The 26,737-nt window shown below is 45.0% G+C and overlaps 1 protein-coding gene across 3 annotated transcripts in view; it reads left to right on the top strand.

Moving 5' to 3' along the window:
• Positions 1 to 26,737, top strand: part of LOC115468420 (disks large homolog 2) — a 361,629-nt gene that overhangs the window by 174,320 nt on the left and 160,572 nt on the right. For all 3 annotated transcript variants that reach the window (XM_030200108.1, XM_030200106.1, XM_030200107.1), the window contains exon 4: positions 19,122 to 19,197. In XM_030200108.1, the coding sequence (XP_030055968.1) occupies positions 19,122 to 19,197 (76 nt within the window). The remainder of the gene's footprint in view (positions 1 to 19,121; positions 19,198 to 26,737) is intronic.

The raw sequence follows: 26,737 nt of genomic DNA, 5'->3' as shown, positions 1-26,737 counted from the left end.
TCTGTTTCCCTCCTGGTTGGCTCTGTCAAAGGAATTTTGTTCATGAAGCACAACTTTAAGCAGATGTCATGCAAAGTCTTGCACAGGTATCTCAGGAGACATCCAAAGTTGTTGAAGGATATCTGCTCTTCTGATCAGTACGCTTGGTCTCAGACTCAGTCAAACTCAAATCCGGAAGTTTTTGAAATGTAGATTATTGGGCTTTCGCGAGAGGCAAGCGTAGGAGATGGAGGTATAAACGCGGAGCTCGCTCCCATGATTAAGAAAATCATGGTAATAGCGGTGTATTCAATTTATTTTTGCTGATAAGCTTACTTTAAGTACAATGCCTCACGTTAAATCTCAGAAGCAGGATGGTCCTTCTTCGATAGCTTCAAAACAATCTAAGTGCGACCCGCCGACACCGGAAAAAATGGCACTTCAAACTGCCTCTTCCTCTGATATATTAATGGAGGAGTTACGGGCTCTCAGGGACTTAACGATGAAACACTACGATACTACTTGTACCCTCAAAATAGATCTGGCGAATTTATCCTCAGCTGTAACAGATTTTCAGGATAGACTGGCTCAGGCTGAAGAGAAAATAAATCAAACAGTTCAAAATTTGAATCATTTCTCTGCTACAACGGCTGACAAGATTACTCATCTGGAACAACATTTAGAGGATTTAGCAAACCGAAGTAGAAGAAATAATATAAGACTTTTGGGCTTGGCCGAGGGAGCTGAAGGAAAAGATATTATTGCTTTTCTCAAATCTTGGATTCCAGCGATACTAAAATTATCTTTGGACTATCTGCTCGATTTCGAACGGGCTTACAGAACGCCCGGAAGGCCTAAATTGAATAGTAAATTTCCCAGGCCAATCGTGGCGAAGTTATTAAGATTTCCACAGGCCCTGTCTATTCTTTTGACTGCTAAATCCCTGCCTTCTAAATCCCTGCCTTCTATACTGCATGAGGGTCGGAAAATTTTGTTTTCTCCGGATCTGGCCAAGACTTCAGCAATAAAGAGGAAGCAGTTTCTCCAGCTTAGACCTCGTTTAAAAGATCTTGGTGCGCGTTATGGATTGCAATACCCGGCAAAAATGACTGTTACTTTGCACAACGTAATGAAAATGTTTAATTCTCCAGATGATCTGCAAAATTATTTAGATCAAAGAATCTCCTCCGGAATGGCTGACTGATTCTCTCCTGTGTTTTTTTTTTTTAACAACATTCAGTCGGACTCTCTATTTTCATACACAGGTTTCTTTAACTTTACCAGTATTAATCCATAATAATGGAGCTATTTCTCTCTACACGTTTTATTGTGGGAGTTTCGGCAGATAGCCAAGACCTGTCACTTCTTCCTCTATAACATTAGCAAAATTCGCCCTTTCCTCTCTGAGCACACCACCCGAACTCTAATCCACTCTCTCGCCTTGACTACTGCAACCTACTCCTCACTGGCCTTCCACTTAGCCATCTATCCCCCCTTCAGTCCGTTCAGAACTCTGCTGCACGTCTTATCTTCTGCCTGGACCGATATACTCATATCACCCCTCTCCTCAAGTCACTTCACTGGCTTCCGATTAGGTACTGCATACAGTTCAAGCTTCTCCTACTAACCTACAAATGCACTCGATCTGCAGCCCCTCCCTACCTCTCTACCCTCATCTCCCCCTACGTTCCTACCCGTAACCTCCGCTCTCAGGACAAATCCCTCCTTTCAGTACCCTTCTCCACCACCGCCAACTCCAGGCACCGCCCTTTCTGCCTCACCTCACCCCATGCTTGGAATAAACTCCCTGAGCCCATTCGCCAGGCCCCCTCCCTGCTCATCTTCAAATCCTTGCTCAAAGCCCACCTCTTCAATGTCGCCTTCGGCACCTAACCACCATACCTCTATTCAGGAAATCTAGACTGCCCCAACTTGACATTTTGTCCTTTAGATTGTAAGCTCCTTTGAGCAGGGACTGTCCTTCTTTGTTAAACTGTACAGCGCTGCGTAACCCTAGTAGCGCTCTAGAAATGTTAAGTAGTAGTAGTAGTTTCCATGCATATTATTTCTTCACCGCGTCATTATCATCTCACACACGCACTTCTCCCCTCATCTTTCATTCTCAACAGCGGAGCTCTTAGGTCTTTTGCTGTTAGGTTTTTACACGTAGGCTTATCTTTTTTCGTTCTTGTATTATTTTGCCTCAAAAGTAATATGGATTGCATTTATATATTTACATGTCTGACAGGACCAGGTATATGTTATTTCTTTGTTTCATCACACCAATTGTGCCATCTTTCCAATGCATATGTTATAGACTTTTCCGTGTCTTGATAATGTCTCAATTGTTCTCATGTAAATTTGTTTCTTTGAATATTTATGGTCTTAGGCATCCTGTTAAAAGGAAGAATGTCATGCTGGCATTAAAAAAAAATGAATGCCCATGTGATATTTTTGCAAGAAACCCATCTTCCTGAAGTAGAATTTTTTTACTAAAAATACTAATTGGATTAACCTAACAATTAGTTTACCCTCGCAAAGAAAGAAAAATGGTGTCTCAATTCTTCTCCACAAAGACCTAAATGGTCAGTTTAAGTATCAGATGTCAGATAATGAAGGAAGATGGGTTTTGGCCAAGGTTCCTTTATTACAGCTAGAATTCCTTTTGTTAAATGTATATACGCCTAATCAGGATTGTCCCTCCTTTTTTCACACCATAGCAGATAAAATTGCAGAATGTGAACCTCTTCCTTTAATAATTGCAGGTGACTTCAATATGCCTTTAGACTCTTGGTTGGCTAGATAATCCAACGCTTGTTATCATGTCCCCAAAGCTAGAATCACCTTGCAGTCATTGATAGACACATATCATCTTTCTGACCCATGGAGACAATTTTCACCCTCTGGCAGGGAATACACCTTTTTTTTCTGCTCCACATCACAGTTTCTCACGTATTGACTTTTTTCTTATTTTTAATAACCTCCTCAGGAGCGTTCTTAAAGTCCATATAGAACCTATTACTCTCTCAGACCATGCGGCAACTTCCTTTTCTTTGTTTAAATTCACCCAGTCCTCTTAGGTCTCCCCAGTGGAGACTAAATTCTCAATTACTCTCGGTTGATGCTTATGTCAAACGAATCTCAGAATGTAACAAGAATTTCTTTCAGCATAATGATCCATCTGATACTAATGCGATAGTAAATTGGGAGGCTTATAAAGCAGGCTTACTTGGAGAGTTTATTTCTATCTCCGCGCATCAATACAAAGTCAGTAATAAACGATTAAATGAACTGGAGATGCTCATCAAAGAATTAGAACATAAATATCAGATGGATCAAGATCCAGAGATATTTAACTCCCTCATTAAAAACAAATATGAATATAATAAGATCTGGAGCCAAAGAGCTGGTGAGGCTCTTTTTAAACAGAAACGTTCTATGAAATGAATCAAATAGGGTCTTCTTTGGCTAATTTCTTTAAGCGTAAAAGGCTTAAAACACAAATTCCAATAATCAACCACAATAATCAAGTTTTGTCTTCTTCTAAAGATATTCTAGAGGCATTTCATTCTTTCTATACTGCTTTATATAAATCAGAATTTTCACATGACTCAATAGACTTGGATTCCTTTTTGCAGACGCTTTCAAGTAACAAATGGAAGATAAATGAAATCAAACATATGTTGTCTCCCATTACCTCAAAGGAACTCCAACAAGCAGTTTCTCACTTGAAAACTAAAAAATCCCCAGGGCCTGATGGCATTTCTTGTGAATTTTATCGAATATTTCTTAGATGTTTTGCCTCATTTACTCTCTTACTTTCAATCTTTAGAATTGAATCCGAATATTAATAATAGATTTGCTGAAGCCACTATTACAGTCCTCCCAAAACCTGAGAAAGATATTAATTTAATTTCCAATTATAGACCAATTTCTCTTATTAATACAGATTATAAGATCTATGCAAAAATATTATCTAACAGGCTCACTAAAATTATTGGAATTATTATCCATCCAAACCAAGTTTCATGCCTCATCACCTCATTTCAGATAATTCAAGACTTTTTCATGAGATCTCCATTTTAGCCAAATCCCATTCACTCCCAATTATAGCTCTTTCCATAGATGCGGAAAAGGCTTTTGATAGAATAGAATGGCAGTTTTTATTTAAGATTCTTGAATGGTTTGGTGCTCCAGATCTCTTTGTAACCCTATGCTCAGTGTGCTGCTGCGGCTAGGAAAGCGAATAGAATGTTGGGTGTTATTAGGAAGGGTATGGAGTCCAGGTGTGCGGATGTTATAATGCCGTTGTATCGCTCCATGGTGCGACCGCACCTGGAGTATTGTGTTCAGTACTGGTCTCCGTATCTCAAAAAAGATATAGTAGAATTGGAAAAGGTACAGCGAAGGGCGACGAAAATGATAGTGGGGATGGGACGACTTTCCTATGAAGAGAGGCTGAGAAGGCTAGGGCTTTTCAGCTTGGAGAAGAGACGGCTGAGGGGAGATATGATAGAAGTGTATAAAATAATGAGTGGAATGGATCGGGTGGATGTGAAGCGACTGTTCACGCTATCCAAAAATACTAGGACTAGAGGGCATGAGTTGAAGCTACAGTGTGGTAAATTTAAAACGAATCGGAGAAAATTTTTCTTCACCCAACGTGTAATTAGACTCTGGAATTCGTTGCCGGAGAACGTGGTACGGGCGGTTAGCTTGACGGAGTTTAAAAAGGGGTTAGATAGATTCCTAAAGGACAAGTCCATAGACCGCTATTAAATGGACTTGGAAAAATTCCGCATTTTTAGGTATAACTTGTCTGGAATGTTTTTACGTTTGGGGAGCGTGCCAGGTGCCCTTGACCTGGATTGGCCACTGTCGGTGACAGGATGCTGGGCTAGATGGACCTTTGGTCTTTCCCAGTATGGCACTACTTATGTACTTATAGTAATCCAACTGCGCAAATTTTAATAAATTATAACTTATCAGATCCTATTCAGCTAGAAAGAGGTACTAGGCAAGGTTGCCCTCTGTCTCCTTTTCTATTTAATATAGCTCTAGAGCCCTTCTTTATAGCAATTAGAGGTAATAGAGATATCTCTGGTATTTCTATTGGAAATTTGGAGGTGAACATTTCTGCATACGCAGATAACATAACGCTCTTCTTATGAAATCCTAATGACTCCCTTCCGGCCTTGTTTCACCTTATCTCTGGCTATTCTAAACTCTCTGGTTATAAAATTAATAAGCAAAAAACCGAGGTATTGCCACTTTATGTACATGTGACTCCTGACATGATTTTGCCGCATGGTCTGATTTGGTCGTCCAAATGTATTCGTTCACTAGGTATTAGTTTAAGATACATTGGATTTAAACAAAAAAAATATTTTGGAGATGATTAAGAATCCTACTAATTCCTGGCATCCTCTTCATCTTTCATGGTGGGGCCGCCTAGACACCATCAAAATGATGCTGATGTCAAAAAGTATCTTCACTCTCAGTATGTTATCGATTCTTTTTCCCCAGACCTTTTATTCACAAATTGATAATATTTTATCAAACTTTTTATGGAATAATAAACCTCCAAAGATTGCTCTGAAAACTCTACAGAACACTACACAAAAGGCTGCTGTCCTGATTTCTATATTTATCATAAAGCGTTTATTCTGCAACAGGCAGCGTATTGGTTAATCAAGCCTTTACATTATTCTCCCACTTGGTTAGCAATAGAGCAATTTTTGTGGGGTTTTTCCTTGAGTCCTAATCTTCTACCAATGTTTCTACCGAAACATCTTAGAACTAACAATATCATTTCTTCTTCATTTTCTTGTCTACATGAACTAGATAGTTATATGGAAATTCCTAGCAATATTTCATTACATTCCACATTATGGGGCAATCCATTGATTAAAATTAATAAGCTATCTATATTTTGGGAAGTATAGTCAAAGTGTGGAATAAAGACAATTGCTCATGTTTTCTCTGATAACAATTGTCATTTCCTTTGAAGATCTATGTTCTAATGGCCATGAGGTATCACAAATATACAAATTCTTTTTGCAAAAAAATTCCCGCAGTAAGCTTAGCTTATGTTCAGTTTGGGAAAACGACCTCCAAGTTCAAGTTACCCCTCAACACTGGATTTATCTTTGGTCTAAATCAAACAAGCCTATAGTATCAGCCAGTTATATGCAATCCTTATATTTCTTTCATCATAGGGCAATCTGGACTCCCCATAAGATGGCTATAGCTGGGCTCATTACTAATAACAAATGTTGGCCTTGCCACTTGTATCCTGGTACACTAATACATATGATTTTTGAATATAGATTAACTAAGGAATTTTGAGAGCAAATATGGACTTTTATAACTAATATTCTTCCTATACAGGGTCCGATCATGTTTCCCATTATCTTTCTTGGTTCAGTACTAGTTCAGGACCAACTGGATAGTTCCCAACAAAAATTACTGAACATTTTGCTTACTGCTACACTTAAAATGGTTCTTATGCATTGGAAAGATAATTCTAATCTCAACTCTATTTTTTGGTGGCACCTAATTTTACAAGTCCATAAATTTGAAATACCCTTAGCAGGAAAATTGGGCAAGACATGTTAGACTGCTAAAATTTGGTTTCCTGTTGATAAATATTTAGAGTCTTGTTATTCTTTGTAGTTACCGTCAGGTCACAGCACTCCGTTATACTAATCTTCTTTTCATAATAAGTTGTATGAACGAGGCATTTAATCTTAGTGTTATTATTTTATTGTAACTTATGTTACATTTGTTGTTGTTATTTTTGACAATTGGCTTGTCTTGTTTCAAAATTGCAAAATGTCACTAAAAATTCATGGACTCAAAAGAAATGTAGATTATTGTCTACTGCTGGTACTGTAAGTCGGTCACTGTTTGATGTATGTTTGTTAACTAAACACCAGTTAATATATATTTGTTACAATTAAATATTTTTTTTAGCGAAGGTAGCAACCATTTTCATTCTTCGTGTCTTCTTTTTGTCTCCGCAAATATGGTAACTCTATATTTACAAGAGTCACTGTACTAAAGCATTGATGCCCTCAGCATCTGCATATACTGTATAAGAAAAATAACATAGTAACATAGTAGATGACGGCAGAAAAAGACCTGCACGGTCCATCCAGTCTGCCCACGATAAACTCATATGTATATACCTTACCTTGATTTGTACCTGTCTTTTTCAGGGCACAGACCGTATAAGTCTGTCCAGCAGTATTTCCCGCCTCCCAACCACCAGTCCCGCCTCCCATCACCGGCTCTGGCACAGACCCCCTATAAGTCTGCCCTCCCCTATCCTAGCCTCTCAACCACCAACCCCCCCGCCTCCCAATTTCAGCTAAGCTTCTGTGGATCCATAGAATAACAATTCATCAGAGGCACATTGTGGATACATGCCCATTTTTTTTTGTCTGTCTACTAAGGGTACAATTTCTAGGAAAGCCCCCGTGGTGTAAAGGCATCCTTTTTTTTTGTATCAAGCAGTTTATCTTTGTTGTCTGCAATAGCAGTGCAATTTCTGCATGAACATGGATGTCCATTGGCTAGATTTTACGAACCACATAAGCTATGGTTTATGGGTTATTGACAGGTTTTCTTAAGAGCAAGCTTAGAAATTAAAGCAAAGCTGGGGATGTGAATGTGGTGGCTAGGGTTTGACTAAAACCGTTATTTATTTATTTTATTTATTTATTGCATTTGTATCCCACATTTTCCCACCTTTTTGCGGGCTCAGTGTGGCTTACAATACATCATGAATAGTGGAAATACAATTTGTTACAATTCAGGTTATTGATTACATTGTGAAGAGTTGACGAGATGAAATCAAAATCATTAAGGAATCAATCAATTGAGAAGAACAATGAGACAGTGGAAGGAGAGAACAGGAAATTAGAGACGCTATATGAAGTATGTGGTGTACATTTTTCTGTGAGTAGATGTATGAGTGTGGTGGGATTAAGGGTTGAGAGTTCATAAATGGATGTATTACTGAACAGTGAGTGTGAGCTTTATGTGTTTTGGTTCTTTCCGTAAATTTTCTCAAAAAGATGTGTCTTCAATGACTTGCGGAAGTTGGTTTGTTCATAGATAGTTTTCAGGTTCCACGGCAGTTTGTTCCAGTACTGCGTGCTCATGTAAGAAAAGGTCGTTGCGTGTAACGTCTTGTATTTCAGGCCCTTGCAGTTAAGGAAGTGGAGGTTGAGGAACGTTCGGGATGATCTTTTAGCGTTTCTGGGTGGTAAGTCTATTAATTCAGACATGTAGGCTGGGGCTTCGCCGTGAATGATTTTGTGGACTAATGTGCATACTTTGAAAGTAATGCGTTCTTTGAGTGGGAGCCAGTGTAGCTTCTTTCGCAAGGGTTTTGCACTTTCATATTTTGGTAGTCCGAAGATAAGTCTGGCTACTGTATTCTGGGCTGTTTGAAGTTTCCTCAGGATTTGCTCTTTGCAGCCTGCTTATAGTGAGTTGCAGTAATACAGATGGCTGAGTACTAGGGATTGTACTAGGCTGCGGAAGACGGATCTTGGGAAGAATTGTCTTAATTCAACGGACTGGATATTTTTTCCTTCTCTTTGGAACACAACACTGCCTCACTTATTCTTCCGAACCTAATATATCCCGAATGTCATCTGGGCCCTAATAGAGGAAAGCTGAATATGAAAGCTGCAGTTCAGCTGTTTCTGGAACAGTATTTTGCGTTTATCTTCAAACAGATTTATTTCAAGACTCCAGAGTAACTATGGTAACCTCCACACTGTGTTTCAACTGGGATTTAACACACACAAAAAGATTCTGTCTGTTTAAAATGGAGTACACTTTTATTAATTATTGATCTGTGACTGCTCCGGATTTCATCAACCTTTGGCAGAGGTAAAATAGCTTCTATTTTATCCCCTCATTTTCTGCTTCCTCTAAAACTTTAAAATGTAGCCCTTCAGCTTATTATTTGGTTCATTTAGCATCAGACAAGAATTTAGAAAAAAAAAACTACTTAACTACTGGCCATTACACAGGAAAAGCATCTGCAGAAATAGCAGGGACTAAATTTGTGCACATAATCTTCCTGAATCAATTTTTGAAGGGACAAATTGATGTAGAATCTGTGGTTAAAAAGTGCATGCAGACTTTACAGTTATGCACATTAGTCAGTAAGCAATTAGCGTGTGATTTAGAGCATCTTAACCACCGTGGCATATCCACACCAACAGCTGCCACAGGTTAAAACCAGCCAGTGCTGTAAAAATCCTGTGTTAACTATTTAGTGCGAGTAGTTGGGGCAGGAACAGCACTAGTCATGGAAAGAGAATGGGGCATGAGCCCTCGTCCTTAGTGCATAAGTCACCATGCACTAACTGACAAGTCTGTCATGGTAACAAAGTAACATAGTAGATGACGGCAGAAAAAGACCTGCACGGTCCATCCAGTCTGCCCAACAAGATAAACTCATATGTGCTACTTTTTGTGTATACTCTACCTTGATTTGTACCTGTCCTCTTCAGGGCACAGACCTTATAAGTCTTCCCAGCACTATCCCTGCCTCCCAACCACCAGCCCCACCTCCCACCACCGACTCTGGCACAGACCGTATAAGTCTGCCCAGCACTATCCCCGCCCCCCTAACCACCCACCCCGCCTCCCACCACCGACTCTGGCACAGACCGTATAAGTCTGCCCAGCACTATCCCCGCCCCCCTAACCACCCGCCCCGCCTCCCACCACCGGCTCTGGCACAGACCATAAAGGTCTGCCCAGCACCATCCCCGCCTCCCAACCACCAGTCCCGCCTCCCACCATAACATGGATATACTTAACACCTCCTCAAGAGAAAATGCATCTGATCCTCCTAGCTTCAGTCATCCACTCTACATTTATCCTTACTTATCCATCACCCCAGTCACATCAGCAGTCCACCTCACCCCCTCAACCTCTGAATCACATAGGGGCGCTTTTTTACTAAGCCGAAGTAGGCTCTACGCGTGTGCAGCACGTGCCCAAATGAGACTACCACCGGGCCAGCACGCCCGCCTGGCGGTAATTTCAGATCTGGCGCACACCCATAACGCTTGGATGAATTATTCATTTATTTCCTCTTACGCGCGCCAGTTCTTGTGGTAATCGGCACTTGGCACGTGCTGACCGGTCACCGCACGTGTAGCACGTGAGCCTTTACCGCTAGATCAGTGGGTGGCGTTAAGGGCTCGGGCCGGTTTTGGGTGCGTGCTGGTTTCATTTTTACCGAAGGTCCTTTTCCCGTCCCATTAAAAAAAAAGCCATTTTTTGGTAGATGCAGTAAAAACTGGCCTAGCGTGCACCCAATACACGCCTACACTACCACAAGCCACTTTTTACTGCAGCTTAGTAAAAGGGCTCCATAGCAATCAACTCTCTTTTCCCTCCCCTCACTTGTCACATCAGCTAGACATCCTCATCCGAAGAAGCAACCGACTCCAACCATCCTCAAGGACCTCCAGTTTTCTAGAGACTTCTGGTAGAAGCTAGTCCCCATCACTCTGCCTCTCCAGCACTGGGTTCAAAATGATACTGGTTGAGATAGTCTTACAGTAATACTACTAGGAGTCAATCTTCCAAAAATCCCTTAACAGTAGTACTGTAAAACCAGGGCTTTTTTTTGAGGGAGTACTTGGGTGGGGGGGGGGGGGGGGGGTACTGAGTACCAGCACCTTTTTCATTGTCTGCTAAAATTGACCCATGGTCCTCAAGTTTTAATTGAAACAGCTCAGGCCCTACACACCAATTCTGCCTTGTCATAGAGTCTGTGACTTGTTGCAGGGGGCCTGGCTATTGTGGGGTGGGTCCCTTAAGTGATCACCCCACCCCTGAAGGGTGACCTGGCATTTGGGTGCAAGCACCATTACACTAGAAAAAACGCACTGCGTAAAACTATCAATAGATCAATGGCACCATTTGAACCTGGCACTCTTCCCTTAGCCCCTAGACACCAGGAAACTACCTGGTAGAGCCTGGAAGGGTCTTTGGGGGCTAGTTAGGGAGGGTCAGCTGCCTCTTGGAGTGGAGGAAGTTCTTGCTGATGTGGCTCGAGGGAGTGAGGGATGGGAGGGTGAATGCTGATGGGGTGGAAGTAACAGGGATTGAGTATGTTTTCTTAATACCTATGGGGCTGTAATATATGCAGGGGCGTAACTAGGTGGGGCCACGGGGGCATGGGCCCCCACAGATTTAGCCATGGCCCCCCTCTACTTTTGACCCCCCTGCTGCTGACCCTCCCCCGCCACTTATGCTGCCGCCGACCCTCGGCCGCCGCCAAGTACCTTTGCTAGCGGGGGTCCCGAACCTCCGCCAGCCGGTCTTCTTCAGCGCCAGTCTCTGGCGCATTCGCTGATCTGTTTCTGTGAGTCCTGACTCCTGCACGCAGGATGTCAAGAGTCAGGACTCACAGAAACAGATCAGCGAACGCCCAGACCTGTCAAACAAGTGTGGGAAGAGGTGGGAGGATTGTGCTGAGCGCATGCTCAGGCACAATTCTCCCGCACTTCTACCCCATGATCAGGGAGAATTGCTTGCTTAAATTTGCATGCAATTATCTCTGATCATAGGTCTACTAACGCCCCGCGCTGTTCCAGCGCTAGTTTTTGAGCGCTGTTTGGAACAGCGCGGGGTTTTGATCATCTGCTTGTTAGTGGTTAAAGCACTGGGTTTGATATCCTGGGGTTCCCAGTTCAAATCCCCCTCAAAGCAGTGCAAAGCATTTAGCAACCTGTTTTCTCTTTTAACCTTTCTTTAATCATCACTGACGGAAATGGAACAAGATACATAAATACACTCAGAGTGGTGCTAAACATTTTGCAATGTAGAGTGTAATAAAGAAGTAGCTTAGTGGTTAGAGCACTACGCTTAATGTCTAGGTGTGCCCTGTTCAAATCCCACCGCTGCTCCTAGTGTCTATTGTATCTGAATGTAAAACTCACCTTGAGCTGTTACTGAAAAAGGCGTGAGCAAAATCCAAATAAATAAACAAACTTTTCACCGCAGGGCAGTGTAAAACGCTTTGCAGTGCTAAATGTTTTGTATGCACTTATGGGAGGCCCTTTTACTAAGCAGCGGTAAGCCCACCGCGGGCTTACCACATGCCAATCCAGAAGCCCAGCGGTAGTTCCCACCCCTAGGGTGCGCCATTTCTGAAGGTACAAAAATATGACCTATTTGTGTAACACCAGACATTAACCGGCGGTAATCGGGCCTGGTTACCACCGGGTTAGCACGGGAGCCCATGCTGGCATCTCAGTGGATGGTGGTAAGGGCTCCCCCCCCCTCCCTCCGAAATGTTCTTGCAGTATGTGTTTTACTTACCACGCGGCTATTTCTTTTCCTCAAAAAAGACAGCCTTTTATCTGCTGTGGTAAAAGCGGGCCTCACCGCGTTTCAAAAACATGCATTGAAGCTAGCGCAGGCCCCCTCTTATCGCAGCTTAGTAAAAGGGCCTTTACGTTTTGTACTGCTGCCACAGGCAGCAATGGACATTTTCCCCTGCAGGCACTGATAGACACCAGGGAAGTGGCAGGGACCTTGCGGATGCTATGTACTTGTCCTTAAGGGGCAGAGCATAATGGTATGAGCTTGTGTGGCCATTTTCAGCTTCATGGACACCCTTAGGTACACTTTTGTTTTCAGATGTTTCACATTACCACATTTTGAGACATCACCTTTGATGTGCTATACGTTTTTGAATGCCTTTAGGACGCCTTGGTCAGGGGGCAGGGATATGTCAACTTTACATTACGCTTCTACGTTTAGTCCTGGGTTTGCAAAATACATCACAGGCGTTATATGTTTTGCTTATAACGTCTATATGCCGACATCCACGACTTTTCTAAAATGGTGCTGCATATTTTCTTTTTTCTTTTGGAGATATGGCAACCAGAATTTCACACAGCAGTGAAGGTGCAGTCAAACCATGGTTCTTAGTCTAACCACAAGTTGATTCTCCACTATTTTACTGATGACCACGTGGAGGGGCATAATCGAAAGGGGCACCCAAGTTTTCCTGAGGACGTCCTCGCAGGATGTCTCGGTGAAGGGGCAGGGAAACCCGTATTATCGAAACAAGATGGGTGTCCATCTTTCATTTCGATAATACAGTCGGGAACGCCCAAATCGCGAAATTTAGATCGACCTTAGAGATGGTCGTCCCCGATTTTCGGTGATAATGGAAACCGAGGGCACCCATCTCAGAAACAACCAAATCCAAGCCATTTGGTCGTGGGAGGAGCCAGCAGTCGTAGTGCACTGGTCCCCCTGACATGCCAAGACACCAACCGGGCACACTAGGGGGCACTGCAGTGGACTTCAGAAATTGCTCCCAGGTGCATAGTTCCCTTACCTTGTGTGCCGAGCCCCCCAACCCCCCCCCCCAAACCCACTACCCACAACTGTACACCACTACCATAGCCCTAAGGGGTGAAGGGGGGCACCTACATGTGGGTACAGTGGGTTTGTGGTGGGTTTTGAAGGGCTCACATTTACCACCACAAATGTAACAGGTAGGGGGAATGGGTCTGGGTCCACCTGCCTGAAGTGCACTGCACCCACTAAAACTGCTCCAGGGACCTGCATACTGCTGTCTTGGAGCTGGTTATGACATTTGAGGCTGGCAAAAAATATTTTTAAAGATATTTTTTGAGGGTGGGAGGGGGTTAGTGACCACTGGGGGAGTGAGGGGAGGTCATCCCCGATTCTCTCCGGTGGTCATCTGGTCAGTTCGGGCACCTTTTCACAGATTGGTCATAACAAAAATAGGACCAAGTAAAGTTGGCCAAGTGTTCGTCAGGGAAGCCCTTCTTTTTTCCATTATGGGTCGAGGACACCCATGTGTTAGGCACGCCCCAGTCCCGCCTTCGCTGGGCTTCCGACACGCCCCCGTGAACTTTGGTCGTCCCTGCGACGGAAAGCAGTTGAGGACGCCCAAAATCGGGTTTCGATTATGCCGATTTGGGCGACCCTGGGAGAAGGACGCCCATCTCCCGATTTGTGCCGAAAGATGGGCGCCCTTCTCTTTCGAAAATAAGCCTGATAGTCATGTGGGACACTGCTAAAATGAGAACTGCAAGTAACAGAACAAGCGTACACTAAGCAAAAAGTCAATGATAAGTTCTGTGATGAACTGTATTCTTGCTTTTTCTGAATAATCACATACGTATTTATAACATTTTTATGTGTTATATATTGTATTTATGAAATTTTGTTTTCACTTGTGGTAAGTTACTCTGGGTCGTCCTACGGGATTCAAAGGACAAGGAATGAGATGAGATTAGATTGATTAAGAGAGAGGAAATGTTTTAATAGAGCTGCTGCAGGAACTTTTAATGAAGGGATTTGCTGTCATCATAAACCTGTAATCTTCCAGCTAGAGCTGACCGTCCATTGTTACCTGCTTCCTGGTTAGAATGGAGAACAGGTTTCATAAGCTTTATTGCTGTTCTGTTGGTGACATGATTGCAGGATATTACGTCTCTCTGTCTCTCTCTCCTTCAAGCAGAACACAGCTCTGAAGAACTCTATTTTATGCAAGCCTGCTGAATGTTTGATTCATTTAGAGACCTGAAGGGAAACCTCTTCTGCAATTTAAAATGAACATAATTTGTTTTCGATATAAACTAGCTGCAGTATTCTTCTTCCTGTGAGAATTTGTTTTTATAAGATGCCTAAACCAGCCTTGAAAATATGTCCAGGGCAGTTTGGCTTAGAGTCACCTGCAAGTCTATGTACTAAGGAAAAATAAAATACTGCCAGTTTACCACACCAAATAATTAGGGGTCTTTTTTTTTACTAAGGTTCGCTGCAAAATGGCTTGCGGTAGTGTAGGCGTGAGTTTTAGGCCTGTGCCGATCCATTTTTCAGCGCGGTAGCTGTGCGGTATCTCCATTTTGGTGCGCATTGGGCGCACATAGACGCTTGGGCCCCTAAGAGGGGCATAATCGAACGCGAACGCCCATCTCCATGGGCGTCTATGTCCAAGAATGGGTACGTGAAGGGGTGGGACAGACCATATTTTTAAAAAAAAATAGGCGCCCATCTTTTTTCGATAATACGGTTTGTGCCCGGCAAATGCATCAGAGTTGTGCGGATTTGAGCTGGGCGGTTTCGTTTTTCAGCGATAATGGAACCCGAAGGCGCCCAGCTCAAAAACGAACAAATCCAAGGCATTGGGTCGTGGGAGGGGCCAGGATTCGTAGTGCACTGGTCCCCCTCACATGCCAGGACACCAACCGGGCACCCTAGGGGGCACTTGTAACAAGTTAAAAAAAAAAAGTTAAGGAGCTCCCAAGTCCATAGCTCCCATCCCTTGGGTGCTGAGCCCCTCAAATCCCCCCCCCCAAAGCCCACTGCCCACAACTCTACACCATTACCATAGCCCTTATGGCTGAAGGGGGGCACCTACATGTGGGTACAGTGGGTTTTGAGGGCGGTTGGGAGGGCTCACATTTACCACCACAAGTGTAACAGGTGGGGGGGGGGGATGGGCCTGGGTCCACCTAGGTGAAGTCCACTGCACCCACTAACAACTGCTCCAGGGACCTGCATACTGCTGTGATGGAGATGGGTATGGCATTTAAGGCTGGCATACAGGCTGGAAAAAAAGTTGGTAAAGTTGTTTTTTTTTATGGTGGGAGGGAGGTTAGTGACCACTGGGGGAGTCAGGGGTGGTCATCCCCGATTCCCGCTGGTGGTCATCTGGTCATTTAGGGCACTTTTTTGGGACTTGTTTGCGGAAAAAAAAGGGTCCAAAAAAATGACCCAAATTCGCACTAAAAACGCCTTTCTTTTTTCGATTATCGGCCGAAGGCACCCATCTCTCCTCAGCTGATAAACACGCCCCAGTCTTGCCTTCACCACGCCTCCGACACGCCCCTGTCAACTTTGCCCGTTTCCGCGACAGATTGCAGTTGAAGACGCCCAAAATTGGCTTTCGATTATACCGATTTGGGCGCCTTTGCGAGATGGGCGCCCATCTCCCGATTTGGGTCGAAATATGGGCGCCCATCACTTTCGAAAATAAGGCTGTTAGTAACCTAAGGTACCTGAAACTGCAGGTTATTAAAATCCTATGATTATACTACATACTATTCAGCCAGATCAGCACACAATCCCATCAAATATGCTAATCAAAGCTACTCCCCAGGCATCCTCCCCATTTGCCTATCCCTGGCTCATCCCTAAAATAATTAAAAGTGACTGACCCAGAATCCCTAGCCTCCAACCCCTCCCAGACCTCTACTCATCCCAAACCCAGAATCCTATTGGAAAAAAAGAGTGATCCCTACTTGCTCCTTCCCTGATAGTTGACACCTAATCCCTAGTGGAATATCAAAATGTACCTCTAGGGATCAGCATTATTTGGCAGGTTGATCCCTAGCAGTCCATTCTAGCATACTACTAGGGGTCAAGTGCTTTCATTTCCCAGCTTGGTGCCACCAAGACAAGAGTAAATGGAGATCGCTCCTACCTTCAAATGGAAATTTTATTTTTAGCTTGTGTTGGGGAACAGGAGCTGGGGAGGGCCAGGAGGGACCAGAACAGAATCTTGGAGATTTTCCAGTTTGGGAGCAGGCCTGGAAAAGGAGACGTATTTTTATGGACGTTTAGCCGCAGATCATGACAGGGAGAAGGGTTTTGAGGGTTAGCCCAACCATGGATTTGAGGTCACTCAGAAAGGGTATGCTCTTTTACATGGGGGTGAATGGAGAGGGAAGGTCCACTAGGCCACCATTGTTATTTACGTCGATGTCAGCAAAGGACATAGGAATTTCTTTTTTTTTTTTTTAACCTCACTTAGGGCCCCTTTTACTAAGAGGTAGTAAGCTCAACGCGAGCTTACTGCTCGCTAAACAGGACATTCCACCGGGCTACTGCAACAGCCTGGCAGTACTTCCCACCCCTAGCGTGTCATCATATCCGGCCCCTCAAAAATATATTTATTTTTGTAGCGCCTGAGTTTACGGGACGGTAATTGGTTACCACCAGGTTAGCTCAGGAGCCCTTACCGCCACCTCAGTGGGTGGCGGTAAGGGCTCCACCCTGAAATGGCCGTGCAGCAAATGCTTTAGTTGCCGCACGGCCATTTCCTGCAGGAAAGAGAGACTTCCCTTTTACTGGCTATGGAAAAAGGGGGCCTCAGCACCCAAGAAAAACACACACCGACGCCAGCGTAGGCCCTCTTTTGCCGCAGCTTCGTAAAAGAGGCCCTCACCTTGCTCTTTAATTTGGTCCTTTGGGGCATAGGCTACAGGGTTAGCAAGTCAATGCACCCAGGGGATGTTACCTACATCTCTAGAGGCAGTTAACTTACTGCCTCCAATACACACAAGCCATGTTAACCCTTTTACCTACAAATGGTCAGATTTATATTTATTTATTTATTTATTTATTGCATTTGTATCCCACATTATCCCACCTATTTGCAGGCTCAATGTGGCTTACAGAGTATGGTAATGACATAATCATTTCATTTCATGATAACAGTTCTTAGTGTTTGAGGATTAGGTAAGGGAGGGTCAACAGAATCGCTTCATGATAACAGGAACAATTATTAAAGTTTGACAGGTGAGGGAAGATAGAGGAAGGTGCAGTGGCGTAGCAAGGGGGGGCGGAAGGGGCGGTCCGCCCCGGGTGTCAGCTCGGGGGGGGGGTGCTCCCTGCCAGCTCCCCCCCCCCCCCGTGTGCAGCACGATGACACCCCACCCCCCAACCCATTGCCTACCCTCCTCAGCTCCCTCCAACAATCTGAGCACCCTACCTTTAAAGAAATTTCGGAAGCTGTGGAGAGGCGAGGCGCAGCGCCACGCGCCTGCAAGTAAAAAAAGTGTGGATCGTCATCATCGGGCCTTCCCTCACGCTGTCTGTCCCGCCCTCCGCTAACTCAACTTCCTATTTCCGCAAGGGTGGGACAGACAGCGTGAGGGAAGGCCCGATGATGATGATCCACGCTTCTTTTACTTGCAGGCGCGAGGCGCTGCGCCTCGCCTCTCCACGGCTTCCGAAATTTCTTTAAAGGTAGGGTGCTCAGCTGGTTGGAGGGAGCTGAGGAGGGTAGGCACTGGGTCGGGGGGGGGGGGTGTTGATGCGCTGAGGGGGGGTGTCATCGTGCTGCACCCGAGGGGGTGCAATGGCGAACAGCCCTGGGTGGCAGCCCTCCTTGCTACGCCACTGGGAAGATGTTAGGTAGGATAGAGGAGAGCTGTATTAATTGTGTGGATTGTTCAGGTAGTTTGTAGGTTATGTGTTTTCTTTGTAGGCTTTTTGGAAGAGATGTGTCTTCAGAGATTTGCGGAAGTTTGTTATATCGTCAGTAGCTTTCAGGTCTGTAGGTAGAGCATTCCATAGCTGCGTGCTCAAGTAGGAGAAGTTAGTGGCGTGTAGCAGCTTGTATTTTAGTCCTTTACAGCTGGGGAAGTGCAGATTTATTTGCTGCACTTGTATCCCACATTTTCCCACCTATTTGCAGGCTCAATGTGGCTTACAAAATGTTACAACGACATATACACATTATAGAATAAGAATTTCAGAATATAGATACAGATAGGTGCATAAGAATATCATAGCAATCATATTAATGGAATAATAATTTTACAATTGTTACAAATAAGAGTGCATAAGTAAATCATGTAGGATTGGAAGTGGATTGATAGATAAACATAACATAATGTTATCAGGACAAGGTATAATATTCAGTCATGTGGAGTGGAGTGGAGGAGTAGCCTAGAGGTTAGTGCAGTGGACTTTGATCCTGGGAAATCAGGTTCAATTCCCACTGCAGCTCCTTGTGACTGTGGGCAAGTCACTTAACCCTCCATTGCCCCTGCTACAAAATAAGTACCTGAATATATGTAAACCACTTTGAATGTAGTTGCAAAATACCACAGAAAGGTGGTATATCAAGTCCCATTTCCCTTCCCTTTCCCTATATATAGCATTGCTTATTTTACCACACAGTGCTGAGTTTTTAGCCATTTAAAGCGGTGTTAATGGTAATTAGGGTGCATTAATTGCTTAGTAAACGGGTGCCTTAGAGAAATTTCCCACCCTGTGTTTTTATCAAGCTCCCATCATACATTATTTGTTCCCCATAGGGTTGAAAGAAAGGAGCGTGCACGACTGAAGACTGTGAAGTTTAATGCAAAACCTGGCTTGATTGATGTCAAAGGGGTAAGTGGGAAGAAAAAAACCCCCAAATATTCTAAAGTATCATTTTAAATACAAAAGCTGCATAAATTCCAAACCGTAGCTTATTGGGCAGCATTAGAGGAAATCACAAAGGCTTTTGAGAAAGCATACTGGACTCACTTTTGAAAGATATAAAATAACTTTGTTGTGACATCTGTTAAATTATTTAGGGCTCCTTTTATTAAGGTGCGCTAAAAGATTTAGCGTGCGCTAACAATTAGTGCACGGTAATGGGCTTTCCGCACGGCAAATTGGAATTACCGCAGGCCTAACGTGGCCCTCCTGCGGTAGTTCCGCTCCCGGCATCCAAATTCCAGAAAAATATTACCACAGGGGGTTATCTGGCAGTAATCGAGCAGCACCATGCGCCGCCCGGTTCCTGCCAGGTCACGGGAGTCCTTACCACCAGCTCAGTGGGTGGCAGTAAATGCTTACCGCATGGCCATTCTGGGGGGCTTTTTACCCACTGCGGGGCCCATTTTACCACAGCTTAGTAAAATGGACCCTAAATGCTTAGAAGTCCATTTTATACCTACGAGCTTCTTAGCATTTAGCGCGCTAATCATTAACGCTCACTGAATCCTTTAGCGCAGCTTAGTAAAATCAGCGCTTCAGTTTTATTCAGTGTTCTAACATCAGCAGATGCTTCAGCACTATCTTGCTTTTCATGTACGATTCAGTAGCACAATGGGACAGTGATAAGGAAACAAACGACATATCATTTGGAAAGGAGAATTTTGCTTCTCAGAAAAATATGTTCTCATATACCACACTTTAATAAACCCGAACCCTGGAATGCATTAGATGAACTTAAGTTTTTAGTTCTAGCCTCCTATTTCTTGTGGAAGACATTTAAAGAAGGTCATTTAATAGAAAAATGTTAATCTCTAGTAAATTCTAACCGGGCTGGGGCATCTGTACACCAAAACCTTCGACTGGCTCTAACGCTTCTATTTTTCCACTGTCCAAGTCCAGGTTCGACTGACTCCTACTGATATTAAGACTTTTAATTTTTTGTTCTGGATATAAAGTATTGGGAAATATAACTTATATTTGCCAGTACTTTAGATCCAGGGCAATATATATTTAGGAGGCAGTAAGGGCTCCTGCAATTACCACCATCATTTTATAAATGTATCATTTTATACTATAGACTAGCCGTTAAGCCCGTTAAAACGGGCGCGTATTGGAATGTTTTTTTTTCCCAAGGCCCCCTCCCGTTGCAGCTGCAAGGCCCCCTGCCATCCTCCTTCCCTGCCAGCTCTAAGGCCCCCTCTGTCCCTCCCTCCCAGTTCCAAGGCCCCAGGCCCTCCCCCCCCCCCCCCCCAGCTCCCAAGGCCCCCTTCCCTCCCTCACAGTTCCAAGGCCCTCTGCTCTCCCTCACAACTGTAAGGGGCCCCATTCCCTCACAACTGTAAGGGCCCCCCTGCCCTCCCTCCCAGCTCCAAGGCCCCCCTCCTTCTGAGACCTCCCATGTCCCCTCCCCCCCCCAAGGTAGCCGCTACCTCCCCCCCCCACCCCAAAGTCGCCCCCGCCCCCCCCCCCTTCACCTGGCCCGGGCCCTCTCTTCGTTATTCAACTTACAGCAGCGCCAAAACAGCAGCAAGCAGCAGCTCCCGTTGGCCTTCCTTCATTGCCTGTGCCTCGCCCTCGTGTGACGTCACGTCGGCGAGGGCGGGGCACAGGCAGGGAAGGAAGGCCGATGGGAGCTGAAGCTGAGCTGCTTGCTGCTGTTTCGGCGCTGCTGTAAGTTGAATAACGAAGAGAGGGCCCGGGCCGGGTGAAGGGGGGGTGTGGCGACTCCGGGGGGGGGGCGGTAGCGGCTACCTTGGGGGGGGAGCGGTAGCGACGTCAGCGTTTCCCTCTCTCCCGCGCAGTTTCCCTCTCTGTCCCGCCCCCCCTCCCCCCGTCATCACGTCTTGACGCGGGGGCGGGACAGAGAGGGAAGTCTGTACTGCGCATTTGCAAGTGAGTCGGTCACTTGCCATTTATAGGTTTGATAGATAGTATAAAATGATGAATTTACCATGTATTGTAATGTTATAAGCAGGGGTGTAGCTACGTGGGGCCACGAGGGCCTGGGCCTCCGTAGATTTGGTCCTGGACCCCCCTGCCGACGACCCTCTCGACCCCCCCTCCCACCGCCAACCCTCCCTCGCCATCGCCGTGGGCTACCTTTGCTGGCGGGGGACTCCAACCCCCGCCAGCCGAGGTCCTCTTGCTTCCCGCGCAAGGCTTCATCCTGTTTCTGACGTCCTGCACGTTGTACTACCCTTGGTAAGCATGCAGCACCGTGCCTGCAGTAGAAAACAGAAAATAAATTTTCTACTGCAGGATTCAGCACGCGCCATATTCAGAAATACGGCCCAGCTCACGCACTAGCCAGGTGGTAGTGCCGATTTGGCGTGCGTTGTCCATGCATAGGTCCTTACACAGCTTAGTAAAAGGGCCCCTTAATGAAGTTATCAAATATCGCAACGTTTTGCAATTTGGCTTAAGCCAGGAAGTAACTTGTCACATCTGCTTAGTAAATCAATTTATACTCCAAATATCCTTTACTAGCAGGAGCCACACAGTCATTCTAATGAGATGCCAAACACTAATCCTACTCTTAAATTGTAACCTTTAATGCAGGTAATGCAAGTAACGTACTATGTTCTATACACTTCCACACTATTATGGTGACAGACCTCAGTGGTAATTCGTTTCACATAGGAACTCAGTCCTATGGATTACCAGCGTCGTCATCAGTCTTCAGTTAACTTAAATTTTAAATCTAACTTTTATGGCCAACTTTTGTACGATTGATTTAAAAGTACTTAGCTTGACAGACCCGCAACCAACATGATTCACGTTTCACCAGTAAGGCTGCATCAGAGTATGGTCCTCTGACTCTGAAAATACAAATTACACAATTAAAATTCACTCAAACTCTAAAAATTATTGCTAAATAATTAAAAGCTTAGGGCTCCTTTTACTAAGCGTCGGTAAGCCCAATGTGGGCTTACCGCTCGCTATACAGGAAGTAGCACCAGGCTACCGCCCAGCGGTACTTCCCCACCCCTAGCGTGCTGTCATTTCTGGCACTACAAAAAAATGATTTATTTTTTGTAGCGCCGGAGCATACCCGGCGGTAACCGGGCAGTGCCACACTCTACCCGGTTACCGCTGGGCTAACGTGGGAGCCCTTACCGCCACCTCAATGTGTGGCAGTAAGGGCTCCCCATCAAAATGGCCGCAGGCAAGTACTTTACTTGCCACCCAGCCATTTCCTGTTGGAAAGCGAGACTTCCCTTATACCAGCTGCAGTAAAAGGGGGCCTCGGCGCACGTGTAAAATGTGTGCGGACGCCAGCACCAGCCCCCTTTTGCCGCAGCATGAGAAATGGGGCCCTTAGTTAGTTAGTCCACATTACCATATTAAAATCATTACTCAAAGTGCTTTAACTAGATCCCCAACAAACCAGCGGAAACCAAAGAAATCTTATGCATTAGTTGCACATCTCCATGTAACAGCAGTGGCGTACCAAGGGGGGGGGGGGGCGGTGGGGGCGGTCCGCCCCGGGTGCACGCCGCTGGGGGGATGCCGCGCGCCTGTCGGCTCTTCATGCTCCCTCTGCCCCGGAACAGGTTACTTCCTGTTCTGGGGCAGAGGGAGCATGGAAACGAAGAGCCGACAGGCGCGCGGCACCCCCCCCCCCCCCCCCCCAGCGGCGTGCACCCGGGGGGGTTCTTTCGCGGGGGGGTCGCGCTGCACCCAGGTTATTTCGCCGGGGGAGGGTCGCACTGTTCCGGGGGGGGCGCTGCACCTGGGGGGCGGGGCGCATCAGCGATCCGCCCCGGGTGTCAGCGCCCCTAGGAACGCCACTGTGTAACAGTACTAGTGTAACAAGTACTGGAGATTGATACTTAACTGATGGGTATGAGAAACTTATTCTAGTCAGGAATTTACATGCAACAAGTGCTTGCTGAAAGCTTGACAAAGCTAAGAAGCTGAGGTTCAATTGGCTTTCAGTGGCAGCCTCCAGTTCCCTATCAAACATATAAACGGCAAGTGACCGACTCACCTGCAAATGTGCAGTAGAGTCGGAATGCTGAGAGTGTAGAAGTCCAAGCCCCGCCTCCACCAGCAGTACAGCCCAATAGGGAGGAGGGCTTGGACATGGGTGTGGAAATCGGAGGAGGAGGGAGCAGGGAGGGGAGGAGGGGGCGGAACTGAGGGAAACAGACGCTGGGGGGCGGGCAGGGGAGGGAGCAGGGTTGGTGGACGGGGGGAGGCCATAGGAAAACAAAAAACTAGCCCGTTGTTACGGGCTTAACGGCTAGTGAAACTATAAAAGAACAGGTTACAGGAACCAAGGGAGCCTGTTTTTTAGTAGATGATCACGTCAAGTGTGATCAATTTCTTTCAGCAGGTAACCAAAGAACTGGGGTAGATGCTGTACAAGGTATACTTAATTTCAGTAAGGTTTTTCACACTGTTCCACATGGGAGACTCATAAATAAACTGAACAGCCTATCCTGTGGGTTAACTGGATTAAATAACTGGTTGAGTGATAGGCAGAGTATAGGATGAAATGGCCTGTACTCCAAAGATAATGTTATTCGTGGAGCCCACAGTTCCATTCAAAGTTGTTATAATCAATACAGCAGGGGCTGGTAGGGAGGTTTTAGATGAAACAAAGATATTACAACAGTGTTGACAACCCGGATGCCTTGAAAATTTGAAGAGAGATCTAAAAAGGTTACAGGAGTGTTGAAGAGTTTGGCAATTGAGATTTATGGCCTGAGTTTGAAGAGCTGTCTACATGATGCTGAGAAATCCATGATGAAGTATGTAGCACGTACGTGCACTAATCAGGATAGCGACTTTGAGGTGTTCTGATTTGATGACATCAACACATAGTCACCGGGGCAGTGGTGAAAGTCAAAGGAATGCTAAAATATATTAGGAGTGGCAGTGCCAGAAACACTGACGAGGCTTCTGTACCAAATTAACAGCATGACCTCATCTGGCGTAGTGCATGCCATTCTGGATGTCATGTTTTGAAAAGGAAACAGACTAAAGACGGTTCAAAGAAAGGCTGCCAAAATAGTCAGGCCCCTAATTCCTGTATTATGAAATGAGGTTTAAGGATGTAAATAGATGTATAACCTAACCTAACCTACACAGAGCAATGGGAGAGGGAATAAGTCAGAGGCATTCAGATACCTCAAAGATAGACTAAGTGATATACAGGAGACAAACTTTTTCAAGGGGAACCGGAAGTTCTAGGACAAGAGGTCATGATACGAGACTGAAAAGAAGGTACGGTTCGTAGGAATGTTCACAAGTCAAAAATGCTGGATATATTTGAAAATTTTTCCCTGATTTTCAGGCATCTTTCAGTTTGTTTCACACATTTATTTTAATAACTTTTTAAACATACATTAAAATTTTAACACACAAATCGAGTTAACATGCATTAATTTGTAGGTTATTTGAGTATTTAATTGATTTTACATGCATTAAAATTTTAAAGACACATTTTCAAAATAAGTACGCACTAATGAATTGCATCCCTTAGTGCAATATGGTAGAATCTCTTCACAGAAACTGTGGTAAACTCATGGGATAGTCTCCCAGTGATGGTGATGGAGGCCTGTTGTATAAGACAAATTCAGAAGATCTTTAGATATGTAGAAATGTGGACAAAGCCTGGATTGGATAGGTACTGGCAGTGTGCTGTACCAAAAGGAACAGACTGGTTGAGTCTTGGGGGTCCTTATCTGCCATCATGTTCTGTGTTTCTGACCTATAGGGCTACCTTCTTTCACCCTTCCTACTTAGTTCTTGCATCACAGCAGCATACTTCCAGCCTACAAATATGGAATCATTTGCAAATGCAAGTTATGGTTGTACCACTTTAGGCTGTCGCTTTATGACATTTCCAAAAGGTAAGTATGGCTGAACTTGACTACTGATTGAATGGAAGATATCTATGGGGCATACGTACTAACACGTGTGCAAAAACAGTTTTAGTGTATATATTGTTAAAAATTGAATATGCCTGCTAAAATGCCACTTTACCAGTTATGCACCAAATTGCCTGGCAATTAAAAGTAGTCTTTTTTTTAACAATTGTGCAAAAAACGTGCATTCTGGCAAAAAAAAAGTGTAACGTGCATAGTGATAATCCTCGTGTTAACCAGTTGAACTTGGACCCTGCCTAGTTCATGGGGTTAAAATGAATATTTAATATTCATTAAATATTAAGCATAGTTGAATACTGCTATGTGATGTTGGGGTTTGGCAGCCATTCCAAAAGAGGTCCCTCCTGCTGGTGAAGAAAGAGTAAATAGCCATTCCAAAGGCAAGGATGTTGGGGGAACGGCAGTGGTGTGCTGGAGCGGGCTCTCACGGGCTCGCGAGAGCCGTTTGTTAAGTTTTTAAGAATTTTGGGAGCCGGTTGTTAAAGTAGGCCTCCCCATGGCTACTTTAACAACTGACTCCCAAAATGTGGGCTTGGGCCCCCTCCTGAATTCTCTTTTACTTTGCTGGCAGTGATGCTGGCCACACCAGCCAAGTAAATAGACTACTGCTGCTCCCTGCTCCTTGTTTCTGACTCTAAGCATCAGGCTGGGACTTTTCATGCAAGCGCAAGAAGGTTTCATCATGCTGCTCAGAGCCAGAAACAAGCAGCAGAGAATGGTGGCAGTCCATTTATTGGCTGGTGGGGCTCGGCCAAGGTATGCCTAGCGTGCCTGCACAAGGGAGGGGAGAGAGAGGCATGTATTTCCCCCTCCCCCCCACCAAATTTCAGGGCCGGTTATGCCCGGAGAGAGAGCCCGTTGTTAAAATTTTACCAGCACACCCCTGGGGAAGGGGTTTCTAGCCTATCTCTATCAAAGTAGAGCCTCCTCAAAATACTTTCTCAATCTGCCCACCAAAGTAGACCACTCCTGATCAAGCCCCCAACCCCCAAAGATCCCCCACCACATCCATGCCCATACCTTAATTTCCTGATGGTCCAGAGGCTCCTTGGGTAGGAATGACCCATGATCCCCAGTTGCTCTTGTCCTTCCAATTCCTTCCATCGAAATGTGCTAGTTTTGCCTAACTATTGCTATGGGACTTGATCAGGGGAGACTCCTTTAGGGGAAACTCTTGATTGGTAGGGCTGGATCGGGGAGGGGTCGTCTTGGCGGTCTGGATCAAGAGGGTTCTACTTCAAAGGTGGGGTCTGGATGAGAGGGCTCTAGTTCAGGGGGCTAGATCCGGGGGGGAGGGGCTCTTGATTGAGGAGGGAACCCTGGTAGTCATGGCTGGGAGCATTGGGCTGCAACTTGGCAGCTCAGTGCTCCAGGCTGCCAGAATAACGCTGCTTGTGTTGTAGCTTGCAAACAGTATTACTCACTTACCATGGTAATCAGCAACCTGCTAAATCTGTTAGCGCACCATAGTAAAACCAGACCTTCATTTTTTTCAGATCCTACAGCACTATCTGCTTTTCATGTATAATTCAGTTGCACAGTGGGATAGT

The sequence above is a fragment of the Microcaecilia unicolor genome, chromosome 4 (assembly GCF_901765095.1).
Source record: "Microcaecilia unicolor chromosome 4, aMicUni1.1, whole genome shotgun sequence".
Taxonomy (NCBI): domain Eukaryota; kingdom Metazoa; phylum Chordata; class Amphibia; order Gymnophiona; family Siphonopidae; genus Microcaecilia; species Microcaecilia unicolor.
The sequence above is the reverse complement of the archived record's forward strand: the minus strand, read 5'-3'. Positions and strand labels throughout refer to the sequence as shown.